Source organism: Lepidochelys kempii, chromosome 10 (genome assembly GCF_965140285.1).
Source record: "Lepidochelys kempii isolate rLepKem1 chromosome 10, rLepKem1.hap1, whole genome shotgun sequence".
NCBI classification, from domain to species: domain Eukaryota; kingdom Metazoa; phylum Chordata; order Testudines; family Cheloniidae; genus Lepidochelys; species Lepidochelys kempii.
This window is the reverse complement of record NC_136389.1, coordinates 22,648,012-22,661,166: the sequence shown is the minus strand read 5'-3', so window position 1 is coordinate 22,661,166 and position 13,155 is coordinate 22,648,012. Positions and strand designations below refer to the sequence as shown.

General features: G+C 39.7%; 1 protein-coding gene across 4 annotated transcripts in view; it reads left to right on the top strand.

The window, feature by feature from the left end:
* The window catches only part of PARN (poly(A)-specific ribonuclease), a 161,634-nt gene that overhangs the window by 12,271 nt on the left and 136,208 nt on the right, over window positions 1–13,155 (top strand). For 3 of the 4 annotated variants that reach the window (XM_073362401.2, XM_073362402.2, XM_073362404.2), the window contains exons 10-15: window positions 988–1,030; window positions 1,794–1,874; window positions 4,413–4,469; window positions 6,145–6,222; window positions 11,310–11,353; window positions 11,877–11,919. In XM_073362401.2, coding sequence (XP_073218502.1) covers window positions 988–1,030; window positions 1,794–1,874; window positions 4,413–4,469; window positions 6,145–6,222; window positions 11,310–11,353; window positions 11,877–11,919 — 346 coding nt within the window. The remainder of the gene's footprint in view (window positions 1–987; window positions 1,031–1,793; window positions 1,875–4,412; window positions 4,470–6,144; window positions 6,223–11,309; window positions 11,354–11,876; window positions 11,920–13,155) is intronic. The other variant, XM_073362403.2, reaches the window with a different exon arrangement.

The window sequence follows — 13,155 nt, the reverse complement described above, 5'->3', positions numbered from 1 at the left end:
ACTGGTAAAAATAATAAAAACTGTATGACCCTTTCATAAGCCAACCCTATATTTCAGGGGTTGGCAAACTTTGGCTCCCGGCCCGTCAGGGTAAGCCACTGGTGGGTCAGGGCGTTTTGTTTGCCTGGAGTGTCTGACGGCATGGAGCCCCTCAGTTCCCTGTGGCTGCGGTTTGCCGTTACCAGCCAATGGGAGCTGCGGAAGTAGGGGCTCCATGCCTGCAGATGCTCCAGGTAAGCAAAACAACAATGTATTAGATATTCAATTCAATGATTTCATAGAGTTGAAAATCGTCAAATTTTGGTGTAGACCCGTTTATAAGCTGACCCCTGCTCTTTGATGTGTCACTTTTTTACCAAAAATATTTGGCTTATGAATGAGTATATACGGTATCCAAACATGTATTTAGAGTATCTGCACATTGAAATAATGGCATTTTGCATTTTTTATCATTGTGGCAGATTTTTTTTTTTAAACTACTTTGCCTACACCCACACTGCACAATGAGGGCTCCCTGTGAAATCTGAGTGTATGTGCATTCCTGAACGGGTAACTTAGTAACTGCTTTTTTGAATAAGTTTCTCGTTCTGAAAGAATGCACAAGCAGTACTTTAACCCAACATCAGATTACACGATTGATTTAATTGCACTGAAGTCAAGAAATTGAGTTAGAGTTCTCTCAGGAACAGTTGTTCAGCTATCTGCATAGTTTTATTTTCTTAATATATTAACACTAATTGTTGAAATTCTTGAGATACAAGAAGGCAAAATTATTGAATAGCTTGGTACTTTGAATTTGCCAACTTCACTTTGGTTAAAAGCTGCTTTAATAGTTTTTGCATTTAATATTAAACCTGTCTGTAACCTTACTACAAGTTGTGTAGCTATGAAAATTAGCCTAGTTGAAGATGGGAGCTTCAGTATACTAAGCAGTATACTGCCAAATTAGTCCATAAACTGTACTTTACCTTTCACTATTTGCTGTAGGTACCCAAAAGGTATCCATGTTGAAACTCTGGAGACAGAGAAGGTAATTAATTGACTAACAACATCCTGTCTTAAATTGTTGTTCTGTGTAAGGAAAATCTCAGTCCTAATGAAATTTCATATTACTTGAGCTCTAAATTTGCCTGCTGAAGCTTTGTTATCCAAACTTTTAAACTTTCATTAAACTGTGATGAAATACTTTTGAATAACCTTAGTGGTCTGACTTTAAAATCCATGAGGTATAAATACAAATATATGACTTATATTAATTGTGTGAGTGGAAAGTATAATGGCTATTTTAAATACTTAGTCGATCTAACATTCAGTACATTGAGAGTATGAAGTCTTGGTCAGCTGAGTGGTTTGATAACAGAACAATAATTGCAGCAGATATTAAACATTAACTTTTTCCCAAAGAGCTAGGTAAACAATATGAACCCCAAATCACCTGATTAAAACCTAAAGTTATAGGGAAACTTAGTATGGTAAATGTTTTCATTCCAACCAAAAAGTGTATTTTCCTTAGGCTTTGTTATGTGAGTAGATTCAGTTTGGATAGCCTTGTTAAAATTATAAGTCCCTAGAAAAAAATAAGAGTTTATAAAAGAAACACTGTAATATTAGTAGGTAAACTGTTGCAGCGAAACTCTGAGTATAATGGATGCAATTTAGCTATATTTGCAGTGGAAATTTAGATAGCAAATTGTGATTGGTTTATGTATTAGTGTTGGGATTCTGTTTTAGTTTTTCACTTTCTTTGTCAAGCTATTCCTGGAATAATTTACTTATGCCATTACTGCTTTCAGAAGGAAAGATACATTGTCATTAGCAAGGTAGATGAAGAAGAGCGCAAAAGAAGAGAACAGCAGAAACAAGCAAAAGAACAGGTAAAATGTTTAGTGTCCTTGTTCTTTCTTAAGGTGAGGAAAATGCTGTTCGTTTTAATTGAAATGTTGGAACTGGGGAAGAGACCTGACTGACTTGAATTCCATATGCTTATGACACTGAAATTTCCCCACCTCTCAACTCCAGTATCCTGCCTCTTGCATTGGTGATACCTGATCTTTCAGAGGAAGGAAAAATCAGGGATGCGCTTGACTAAGCAGTGCTGTGGATGATGGAAGTGGAGGGGGATAATATTTGTACCTGCTCACTATGGCTCTCTGCTGATGTCATGGAGCATATTCAGTTACCTTTATCTTAGTAAGCATAGCTAGAAGATGTTTATCATTACTTGTCTCTTAAAATCTTGCTACAGTATTTGAAAACCTTCAGTAGTAGCTAACTGCATTCTGAAAGGTGTTTCCTTGTACTATTTTCAAACTAAAGTGACACCTTATTTTCTTTCTTTGAATTGGTGTCAAAAGGAAAGCCTGAGTTTTTTTTTACTGTACCCCTCATAACATTAAGTACCTCGGTTATTCTTTTTAATGAGAATTAGAGAAGACTTTAATAGCTGTCTGTTTCAGTCTGTCCAGGATAGATCTGAAACTGGGCATACAGTTCCAGATGTATGGCTTGCAGTACTGAATTGCCTGCTGTAATGGATTTTTAGTGCTTATAATTCTTTTCTTTGGGACATCAAATGCTTCTGTGCTAGGAATTAATTGACTAGTCACAGTAGAACTTATCCAGTCATAACTACAGAGACTGAGGTTCCCCATAAATGTTAAAAAGTCTTCTTAGTAGCTCTTAACGTGGATTAATAAGGGATAAAGTAAGAGGATCAAGGCCTTTTTTAGTATTGTCCTCTTACCATTAGAATGAGCATAAAGCAGAGGTGAGCATGCTATGGCCTGCAGGCCACATCTGGCCCATGGGGACCCTCCTGCCTGGCCCCTGAGCTCCTGGCCTGGGAGGCTACCCCTGACTCCTTCCCTGCTGTTCAACCTCCCCTGCAGCCTCAGCTCACTGTGCCGCTGGCGCAATGCTCTGGGCGACGGGGCTGCAGAGCTGCAGCCTGACGTGGTGCTCTGTGCTGCGTGGTAGCGTGGCTGACTCCAGCCAGGCAGCATGGCTGCCTGTCCTGGTGCTCTGGGTGGCATGGCTGTAGCGCCGCAAGCCACCGGTGCTCCAGGCAGCGCAGTAATGGAGCAGGGGGGTTGGATAGAGCGCAGTGGAGTTCGGGGTGGTGGTCAGGGGGCAGGGGTGTGGCTAGAGGGCGGGGCGGTCAGAGGGCAGGGAACAAGGAGTTTGAATGGGGGCAGGGGTCCTGGAGGGGCAGTCAGGAATGGGGGGTGGGGGCGTTTGGATGGGGCAGTCCGGCAGGGGTTCTGGGGGTGGGCAGAGGACAGGGAGAAGGGGTGGTTGGATGGGGCAGGGGTTCTGGGGGGGCAGTCGGGAATAAGAGGAGAGGTTGGATGGAGCGGTGGGGGGCAGTCAGGGGACAGGCAGCGGGTGTGTGTGTGGATGGGGCAGGAGTTCTGGCGGGGCCATCAGGGGACAGGGAATAGGGGGGGTTGGATGGGGCAGGAGTCCCGGGGGGGGGCGGGGTGGACCACGCCTGGCTGTTTTGGGGGGGGCTGGACCACGCCTGGCTGTTTGGGGAGGCACAGCCTCCCCTAACTGATCCATTATATAATTTCGGAAACCCGATGTGGCCCTCAGAACAAGAAGTTTGCTTGCCTCTGGCATAGAGTGGGTTTCTAGTGCTCAAACATCTTCCCTTGCACTTGCTCTCTATATCCTTACATGAATCTCCTCTACCAGATCTGCAGGTTCTACATGTATGAAACATTTAAGCCTTAAATAAATTATCTACAATTACTGAGCACTGATACTTAAATGGAAGTCTTGTGATGCTTCTAAGTGAAGTTGGTGCACCAAATTGGTACTGTAGCATGTTGCTGAAGTAATACTTTTAATGTAAAAATATTCCTTACTGTACACTAGCCCAATAAAAATGCATTGTTCTAAGAGCAATCAGAGGGCTACTACCTTGGTTCTGGCCACAGAAAGGAAGAAAGGAAAGGAAGAAAGACAAAATGTAATGAATGTGACTCATTTAGGCTGCAACTTCATTCACTTAACATATCTGGCGATGAGTCATACAGTGCAGATTCATTCTTTTGTTAATTATTCCCAACTTTGAGGGCTGCCGTCAGCCCTCCCACTTTTCAACTTGGTCCCAACCCATTGCTGGGACCCCACCACTATTTCCTTGTATGAGGACTAAAGTGGGCTTGAAAAAAAGCAGGGGCTGTACCTGATGTTTGGAGCCCAGCCCCTCTTTTCCAGCTTTCTTAGGGGATTCCTTCACCTAAATCCATTTCCTAGGGTCTGATCTGATTATCATTTTATGGAGTATACAGAATGGGGGACCTTTAATTTGAGATGGAGTTGAAGGGATATTGTCTTGTTGCAATATACAGACATTGCTGTCCATTATTTGCATTTATACTTGATACTTGGTATTTTGCTTACAGGAAGAGCTCAGTGATGCAGTGGGATTTTCCAGAGTTATTCATGCCATTGCTAATTCTGTAAGTTAACCAACACATTGCTTTTTTCATATATTTCTTTAGTTTTCAGCTGAGGCCTGGCCTGACATGAGTAATTAACACCTGGAGGGAGGTCTCATTACTTGGAAAATAGGATTAGAGAGGTAAACGGATCATCAGGCTGAAAAGAGAACTTTTGTACTAAATAAGATAATAGGTCAGTAGGCTAAAAAAACAGAATGTCTGAGCCAGCTAAGGTAAGAGGGAGAACATCCAGGGAACCATTTACTAGCAATGGACAAGATTAATTAAGAATGCAGAGAAGAGGTCAAGATCAACAATGTATGGACAGAGCATGCAGCACAGGGATTGGTTTTTGCAAAATAATCAAGCCAATACAAAAATGTGATGTCATATATAGAAAGTGCAGTGAGATATATGAAGGGAGAGGGTTTCTGTGCATGTTCGGAGATGTGATATACCCTGCATTCACCTCCCTGTTTTTGTTTGATAAGCTCAGTGTAGCTTTACTATATGGCAAATGAACCTTAGTGATGAAATCTGGAGTCAAACTGAGTTTTTTAGCTCCCAGAGAACTGGTTGAAGTGTTCTGGTTAAGCTGAGTGGAAAAGGTCTCAGGGAATCCCAATGTAGTTAACAGTAAAAAATTGATAATTCACTTAGAGTATGACTACTAAATTACTACTAAATTGTACAAATAAGCAAATACTAATGAAGTATGACTCAAATGTATGTAACTTTAGAGCCCCGCATGGATACAAAATGTATATTCTTGAATCTAAAGTGCATATTTGTGGAGCTGCTGTGTTCTTCCATGAACCACAACGGTGAAAGCAGCAGCATGTTGGGCCACCGTATGGGAGTATGCAAGCTGCTCTCGCACACTAGTGAGACTGGGGCAGCTGCCAGTGAGCTTGGTGCCTGTCCCAATGGGCAGGGCTGGGGATGGTATATCCACCCCAGAGGAGCTGCGTGGGCGGGATGCTGGCTTCTGTGAGCAGCGGCCTGACATGCTGCTACTTTCGCTGCAGCGGTTCCTAGCAGAGCCTTGCAGCTCCGTGGATATCCGTATCCATGGATATAAATTTTGTATCCATGCAAGGCTCTACTTGATGTACATTATCAACTTTAATTAAGATTTTTTGTTATGGCAATGCTTTGATATGGAAGATAGGTGTAGTGTGTTCCTTTTAAAAAGTTTTTAGTAATAGGAAATTTTGCTACACCTCTGCATTAGGTCTTTTAAACAGTGAATAATACCAATTTCTTATGGCAGTTAACAAGATTCTGAGTCATTTAATTTTTTTCAGAAAGGACATAGCTCTTGTTTTGGCTGTAACAACAAGGTAAAAAACATAACCACAGAAAGCAAAAAATCAACAGACTGATTATTTTCTGCCTAAATATTCAAAATAGGATTTAAAGTGGTTTTGCTTTGCTCTTTAGAACAGGACTCATCGTTTTTGTACAGTGCTTGCCACAATAGCCCTCTCTCCTCTTCTTATTGGCACTACCAATGTACAGATAACAGATACTTGAACTGTAAAGAATATGCTTGTGATTCAGTATGGTAGTTTGAAGTTAAAATGTAATGAATTGAAAACTGAGTGAAACTGCACCAGAGCCTTTTCCTTAACCTATTTTGTATACAGTAATTCGAAATGTCATTCACACATATAATGGTCTCTTTCTTTAGGGCAAACTTGTTGTTGGACACAACATGCTACTGGATGTCATGCACACTATCCACCAGTTTTATTGTCCTCTGCCTGAAGTAAGTGGCCTTGTCAGTCTTCAGGTAATTTATAAAATGTATCCTGAAATTTGAAGTAATTCGTCTGAAATCTATTGTGGATGGAAGCTTACTAGGGTGTATTGAACAAACTGAAATAGAATCTTTAAAATGCTATTAGAAATCTGTGTGCTCTCTGGAGATACTGGCCCATAGTTCATTCAGTTTTCTTAAACTCTCTACTAGGGAGAGTTTGCAGTTTAGGGCTGAAATTAACTCCATCATCCATTTGGTAACCATATATCTTTGTATGAAGTGCCACAGATAGACGCAAGGAGAGATGCAAAGGAGGGGAGTTTCCCACACCTAACCATTCTTTTTAGTTGGCAGATCTGAGGGACCCTCCTAGATTGAGGTGTCAGTAGAGGAGGTTTTGGAACAAACTGATAAATTCAACAGTAATTTGAAATCTCATGAGCAGATGGTAGTCACCCAAGAATTCTGAAGGAACTCAAACATGAAATTGCAGAACTGCTTACTTATTGCTTAAATTAGTCTCTACCAGAAGACTGGTGGAGAGCAAATGTAATGCTGATTTAAAAAAAAAAAAAAAAAAGGCTCAAGAAGCCATCCTGACAATTACAGGCCTGTAAGCCTAACTTCAGTACTACACAAATTGGTTGAAACTATAGTAAAGAATAGAATGATCAGACGCATAGATGAACACAATATGTTGAAGAGTCAATGCGGCTTTTGTAAGGGGACATCCTGCCTCACCAATCTATTCAAATTTTTTGAGGGTGTCAACTAGGGTGACCAGATAGCAAGTGTGAAAAATTGGGGTGAGAGTGGGAGTAATAGGCGCCTATATAAGACAAAGCTCCAAATATCAGGACTGTCCCTACAAAATCGGGACATCTGGTCACCCTAGGGTCAACAAATGTAGACAAGGATCCAATGGATATAGTGTACTTGAACTTTTAGAAAGCCTTTGACAACGTCTCTCACCAAAGACGCTTAAGCAAAGTAAGCAGTCATGGGATAAGAGGAAAGGTCCTGTCATTGATCAGTAACTCATTAAAAGGTAGGAAACAAAAGGTAGAAATAAATGGTCAGATTTCACAGTGGAGAGACGTCAATAGTGGGATCCTCCAAGGATCGGTAATGGGATGAGTGCTGTTTAATATAGTCATCAATGATCTGGAAAAAGGGGTGAACAATGAGGTGGCAAAATTTGTAGCTGATACTAAACTACTCAAGACAGTTAAGTCATAAGCTGAGTGCAAAGAGTTAGAAAAGGATCTCACAAAATTGGTGACTGGGCAACAAAATGGCAGATGAAATGCAATGTTGATAAATGCGAAGTAATGCACATTGGAAAACATAATCCCAACTATACAATCAAAATGATGGGGTCTAAAGTAGCTGTTGCCACTCAAGGAAAAGATCTTGGAGTCAATGTGGATAGTTCTCTGAAAATATCTGCTCAATGTGGAGCAGCAGTTAAAGTGGTGAGGATTCAGGGTATTACTTGTATGTTATTGAAACACGTAAGTTGAGTGCAAATAAAAGTCAACTCTAGTATGTGACTTTATGTACTATAGCATCTCTAACAGTATACTTCAATCACTTTTAAAAGCATTTGTCCTGAAAGCTTTAAAATGTCAACCAATGTATAATTGAGTATATGTCCTTTCTTATTGTCCTTGAGCCATTTTTAATTAAGAGATTTGAGTATAAAACTAATAACCTTTATGAAGTGACTGTAATTGAAAACCTAGTCTGACTAAAGATCTGTTACATTCATCACCTTTATCCTTTATAATCCCATATTGCTAAGTATTTACAGTGCAGGAAAGCTAATTGGAAATGGCAGTTTTCTATGGAGCATGAATAATGCTAAAGAGTATAATTGTTAAAGGGCAGAATTGTCTTCAGTGATCAGGAGTTGCAATGCTCTATGGCAGTTGAAAATTTAAGTTGTAGGAAATCCTAGTTTTCCTTTATCAGAAAGTGAACATAAAACTTGAAGTGAATTGTGTACTTGCAGCTCTTGGCCCTCAATGCTGCTTCAGTAATTGGGTAATTAGGTGCATTATATTATGGTTTATTTTTAAATTGCTTACTTTTTATATCTTAATAAGGCCTCTAGCATTAATGGAAGTGTTTTTACTTTCCTTTGCTGTATTTTAAAAGGAAAGTCTCTTCTGTGATGTTATCTAGAAGCTGAGTTGTGATATGGAGATGACATTATGAAATCTAATGGCAGAAGTTGGGGGATAAAATCAAATTGGTTATAAGGATGGGAATTGCAGTACTGGAATATTGGAGGGGGAGGGTGTTCTGATTATTTAAGAAGTCCTAATCTACTAGCCTGGCCTAATTTTGTGCTAGGTGGGTAAGGGTACAGTACTAGTCTTTGAGGAAGCAAGAGATCTGGCTGGAAATGGATCACCTGTGTCTTGTACAAGCATCCTAAACTTTGGAGGCTTTTTGGGGTGAGGCTGCATGCGAGACTTGGCTATTAGATGTGGGGGAAGTGGGTTGGGGCCTGTTTGAACTATGTTGGCCCATAAGCAAATAGGGAGTCACTTGCTCAAAAAACCATCTTTAGACAGTGGTGTAACTTGGCCTTTTTAGTTACTAAAGCGCAGGTGAGGCTGCTGTCACTGCTTCTGAAGTCCTCAGATTTTGGCCAATATGGTTATTATGGTGTAGGCTGATTTTTCTTTACCTACTCCTACAAATTACCAGGCTTTGATGCTGTTGAGTCATTCAGAAGTTGTAACTTGTGCTTGCGTTAGCCCTATTTACCTGTGGAAATAGGGAGACCCAGAATCCAAGGCCATCATTAAGGCAATTTCGGCTTCTGTTGTGGACGAAGGTTGGCAGCTGAGAGAGAAGGGGCAGAGTGAGTTACGACTTGTATTTGTGGTGGAGATTTTCAGGCACCGGGAAGAGTGAGTAATGACTGATATTCTTGGGATCACCCAGATCAGCCTCCCTTGTAACTTTGCGTGCCTTAATGTTGTGCTGCTATGACTCAGAGCCCTGACACTACTAGCCAGCCAGCCAACAAAGACTCACCCTGGCTTCTACCAGTTTAATTACTCCTTGCAGGGTGACTCCAACAGCCTTTCTGGTTCTGAGCCTCCCCAAATTTGTCTAACCTGAGTTCTAAAGCATGAGACACTGGGACTCTTCCCTTCTGATTCGTCACCCCCAAAAGTGTGGAAACAGCCCTCAGTCATCAGCACACTTTAGCAGAGACACTCATAGAATACCAGGGTTGGAAGGGACTTGAGGAGGTCATCTAGTCCAACCCCCTGCTCAAAGCAGGACTAATCCCCAATTTTTGCCCCAGATCCCTAAATGGCCCCCTCAAGGATTGAACTCATAACCCTGGCCAATGCTCAAACCACTGAGATATCCCTCTCCCCTCCACACAGTTGGCACACCAGAGACCTGCTTGGGATAAAAATAAACAACATTTATTTAATAATCTCAGATTCAAAGATGAAATAGTAAGGAAAAAGCAAACAAGTTACAGAATATAAACATAAAGATGCAACTTCGTGCTTTACATTTCTATATTAAATAAATTCCTTTTTCTAATACAAACTTACCTATTGCCTTTGAACAGTTTCCCAGCTTGCCCCCTAGCCTTAGGTGATGAGATCCAGTGTTCTCAGGCAGCGCCCTCCACCCCTGCCCCTTCTGCTGTTGAAATTATCCCTCAGTTCAATGCTTTTCACTTCAAACCCCACCTTCCCTTTTAATACGGCTTACAGTTTTTTCTCCCCTGACTATGGAAATTCATTGTTTCTCAGAGCAGGGAAAATTCCCTTGTGTCTTCCCATTAACTGTAATGGTTCATTATTTGTCTTTTCCTAGGTTGTACCATGGATGGTTACTTGTCTGCTATGAGGTGTATTTGAAATTGTAGTAGATATCATGAGCATAGTATTCTATATACACATTTACGTAATCGGTCTGTATACATATTTCAAACCATCAAGTTCAGAACATTACAGGCTTTCATAAAAGACCTTACTCAACATATTTTTGTACACCGTAACATTGTATACAACCTATGGATTCAGTTGCTTACTCTGTGGGGTTCAGACCCACTGTTCTCTCCTTGGAGTGTTTGAGCCCTGATTGTCACAACCTCTTTGTGAATTTGATGGAGCTGTCTATTGGTGTCAGGGCTCTGAGCCATACCGGCATAGTATGAAGGCAACCCATGGCTTATTGGTCTGGGTGATCCCAAGAACATCAGTGACTTCTCCCCTCCTGCCCCCTCATAAGGGTTTTAGCTGGGTTACTTTCCCCCTCCTCATTGGGCATAGAGTGGGGTTCTGGTATAAATCTCTGCTGCAGAGAGTGGACTCTTTGCCTCTACTATCAGATTCACCGCCATTTCTGCGTGAATACAGAGGATTGGTTTTCTCAACCTTCCCAGGTGACCATCTGTTCATATGCTTCATTGGCTCAAAGAGTTAATGTTTAAGAGAATGAGCTGACATACACAAACCCATCCTAAGGAAGGGCCAATGACTTAACAAGCATTTCACTAGTAAAATATCTCCTGAAAATGAACATTCAATTAATTCTCTACTATAAAATATATAAGAAATACTTACTAAATTCTTCAGTTTTCTGTAGTTGATTAGCTCTAATATCAGACAGAACATGGAGGCTGCCATCGTTAGTATGATAAATTGGGATGGGAAAAGCACTTGCTTCTAATGGAAAGTGGGGTTTGGGTTATACCAGACTTCTTCAGGTTAAAAGTTTCTGCTTATCTTCTGTAGCAGCCTTTTCAGTTATCTTTGCATAGCAAAATATTGGAGATGGGTGGCAGAAGGTTTAGATGAAAAAACAGTGATAAGTTGAAAGGTTATAATCCTATAAAAACTGAGTGTCAGCAGGCATTCAAAGAGTGTAATCAAGTACACTTCGATTTGAAATAGAAAAAAGTACAGCCGTTGGATCTTACTTTAGAAATCTTAGTGGATAAAAGGGTTGGAATCTCTTGATCAATATTTATTTCAGGGTAGTAGAATATCTTATGAGTTTTATACTTTTCGGGTTTGACAGTAACAAAACTTTGTTTTGAATTTTAGGACCTAAGCGAGTTTAAGGAGTTAGCGGCATGTGTCTTTCCCAGGTAGGCTCATCTTCAAATTACAAATGAGCAGTTTTTCACTGATATCAACTGTCAGTAAAGTGTATCCAGCTATCTTCTTGCTTAAATTAAGCATAAAATTATGCTTGTGACTCATATCACAATATGTAGTGATTTAGGAACAATTTAGTTTAAAAATAATCTTAATGTCTGCATTTTAATTCATATTTATGACATCGCTGATTGCATCGCCCTTGTCAGAATACTTCTTAGCCAAAGAGAAGCCTTTACAAGTTGTCTTTGTATGAAAATTGTTGCGAACCCTGATTGAATCGGGACCAGTGTTCATTTGCTATTAATGTTACTAGCTTCACCTTTTTAGTCTGTTGACTTTTTCTAGTGGACATAGCTCAGTTCTAATGCTCCCTAAAGATCTGTGTTAATAACTTTCAGCATCTTAATGTTGTTGTTTACCCCTGAATAAAACAAAATATCCTTGAATGTTTGGCAAAATTTTTTATAAAAACAAAACAATTCATTCTTACCTCTTAAATTTCATTTTTAGACTATTGGATACTAAACTGATGGCAAGTACGCAACCTTTTAAGGTAACTTACAAATGTAAATAACTATAGTCTAATCTTTTTTGTGAGTTTTAAATGAGTACTGAAATATAAGTAATATTTTGATAGAGGACAACGGACAATAGAATGTTTCATTTATAAATACTATCTCTGTTGTAGCAGGATGACTTCATACTGTTGTAAAAAACTTTTTCATCTAACCCTTCTAAAACTACAGTAAATGAGCTTTAAAATAACAAATTATGATACTTTTTAAATTCCATTCTTCCATGGTAAAAACTCTACTAAATGCCTGGTCTTGAGCAGTTAGCTTTAGGTTCTGGACAAATGTAAAGTTCTTAATTAACTCTGCCAAAACTAATCTTCTAGGATTTCTGCTGTGAGTTAATACAAGAAAATGTCTTATGAACTCTCCATCATGATTTTCCTTGAACTCTGGGGGCCCCATTCCTGCAGTCCTTACTTGGGTAACTATCCTCTCAATCAACAGGACTTTTGCCTGAGCAGGACTCTGGGTTTTTGAGTCCGAGGTGCATCATTTTTGTGTTTAGACTAATTTGACTGTTCAAATATCGTTTTAAAAATCTCTCGTTAAAATTTCAGTTGAACTGAGTATTCAGTAAAGTTCAATTTAATGCTGTGTTGTACCACAGTTGCTGGATTTTATATCCATGGTAATACTAAACTATTGATTTGAATGTAGGATTTCATCATGGCCGCATTCTATCTGTATAGTAAAATACAATTTTTTAGGTATAGCTGTAAGAATTGATTTCCGTGTTGTATATACACAAAATAGGCGAACTAACCCTTCTTGTGTGTGTATACGCACACTAGGATAACAATTCAATATGTTGCATAAATGGAACAATATTTGTAGGACCAATATCTTAAAGGTAGCCTTAAATTTCTAGGCACACATTAGCTTGCAGTATATGTGGTCTATTCAAGAACAATATGGGGCACGAAAGGAAAAAGCTATTTAATTCATAATTATGAATAAATACTTCTTTTTAAAGAAATATGGGCAGTTAGCTATATTTTTGTCCTGTTCTAAGTTGGCTGCAAATCTTAACTTCTGCATATGTTACGTATTGACTTGATGTCCTCTAAATTCGAAAAGCATATATATGCTTTTACTGTTTAAATTGTGGTCTTAATTAAAGAGACTAGTAGAATGGTTTTGCTTTGTGAATAACAGTTGTTGCATCCTGAATTGTCTTTCTTCTTGTGGACCTATTCTTCAGGGGTGAAAGTAAC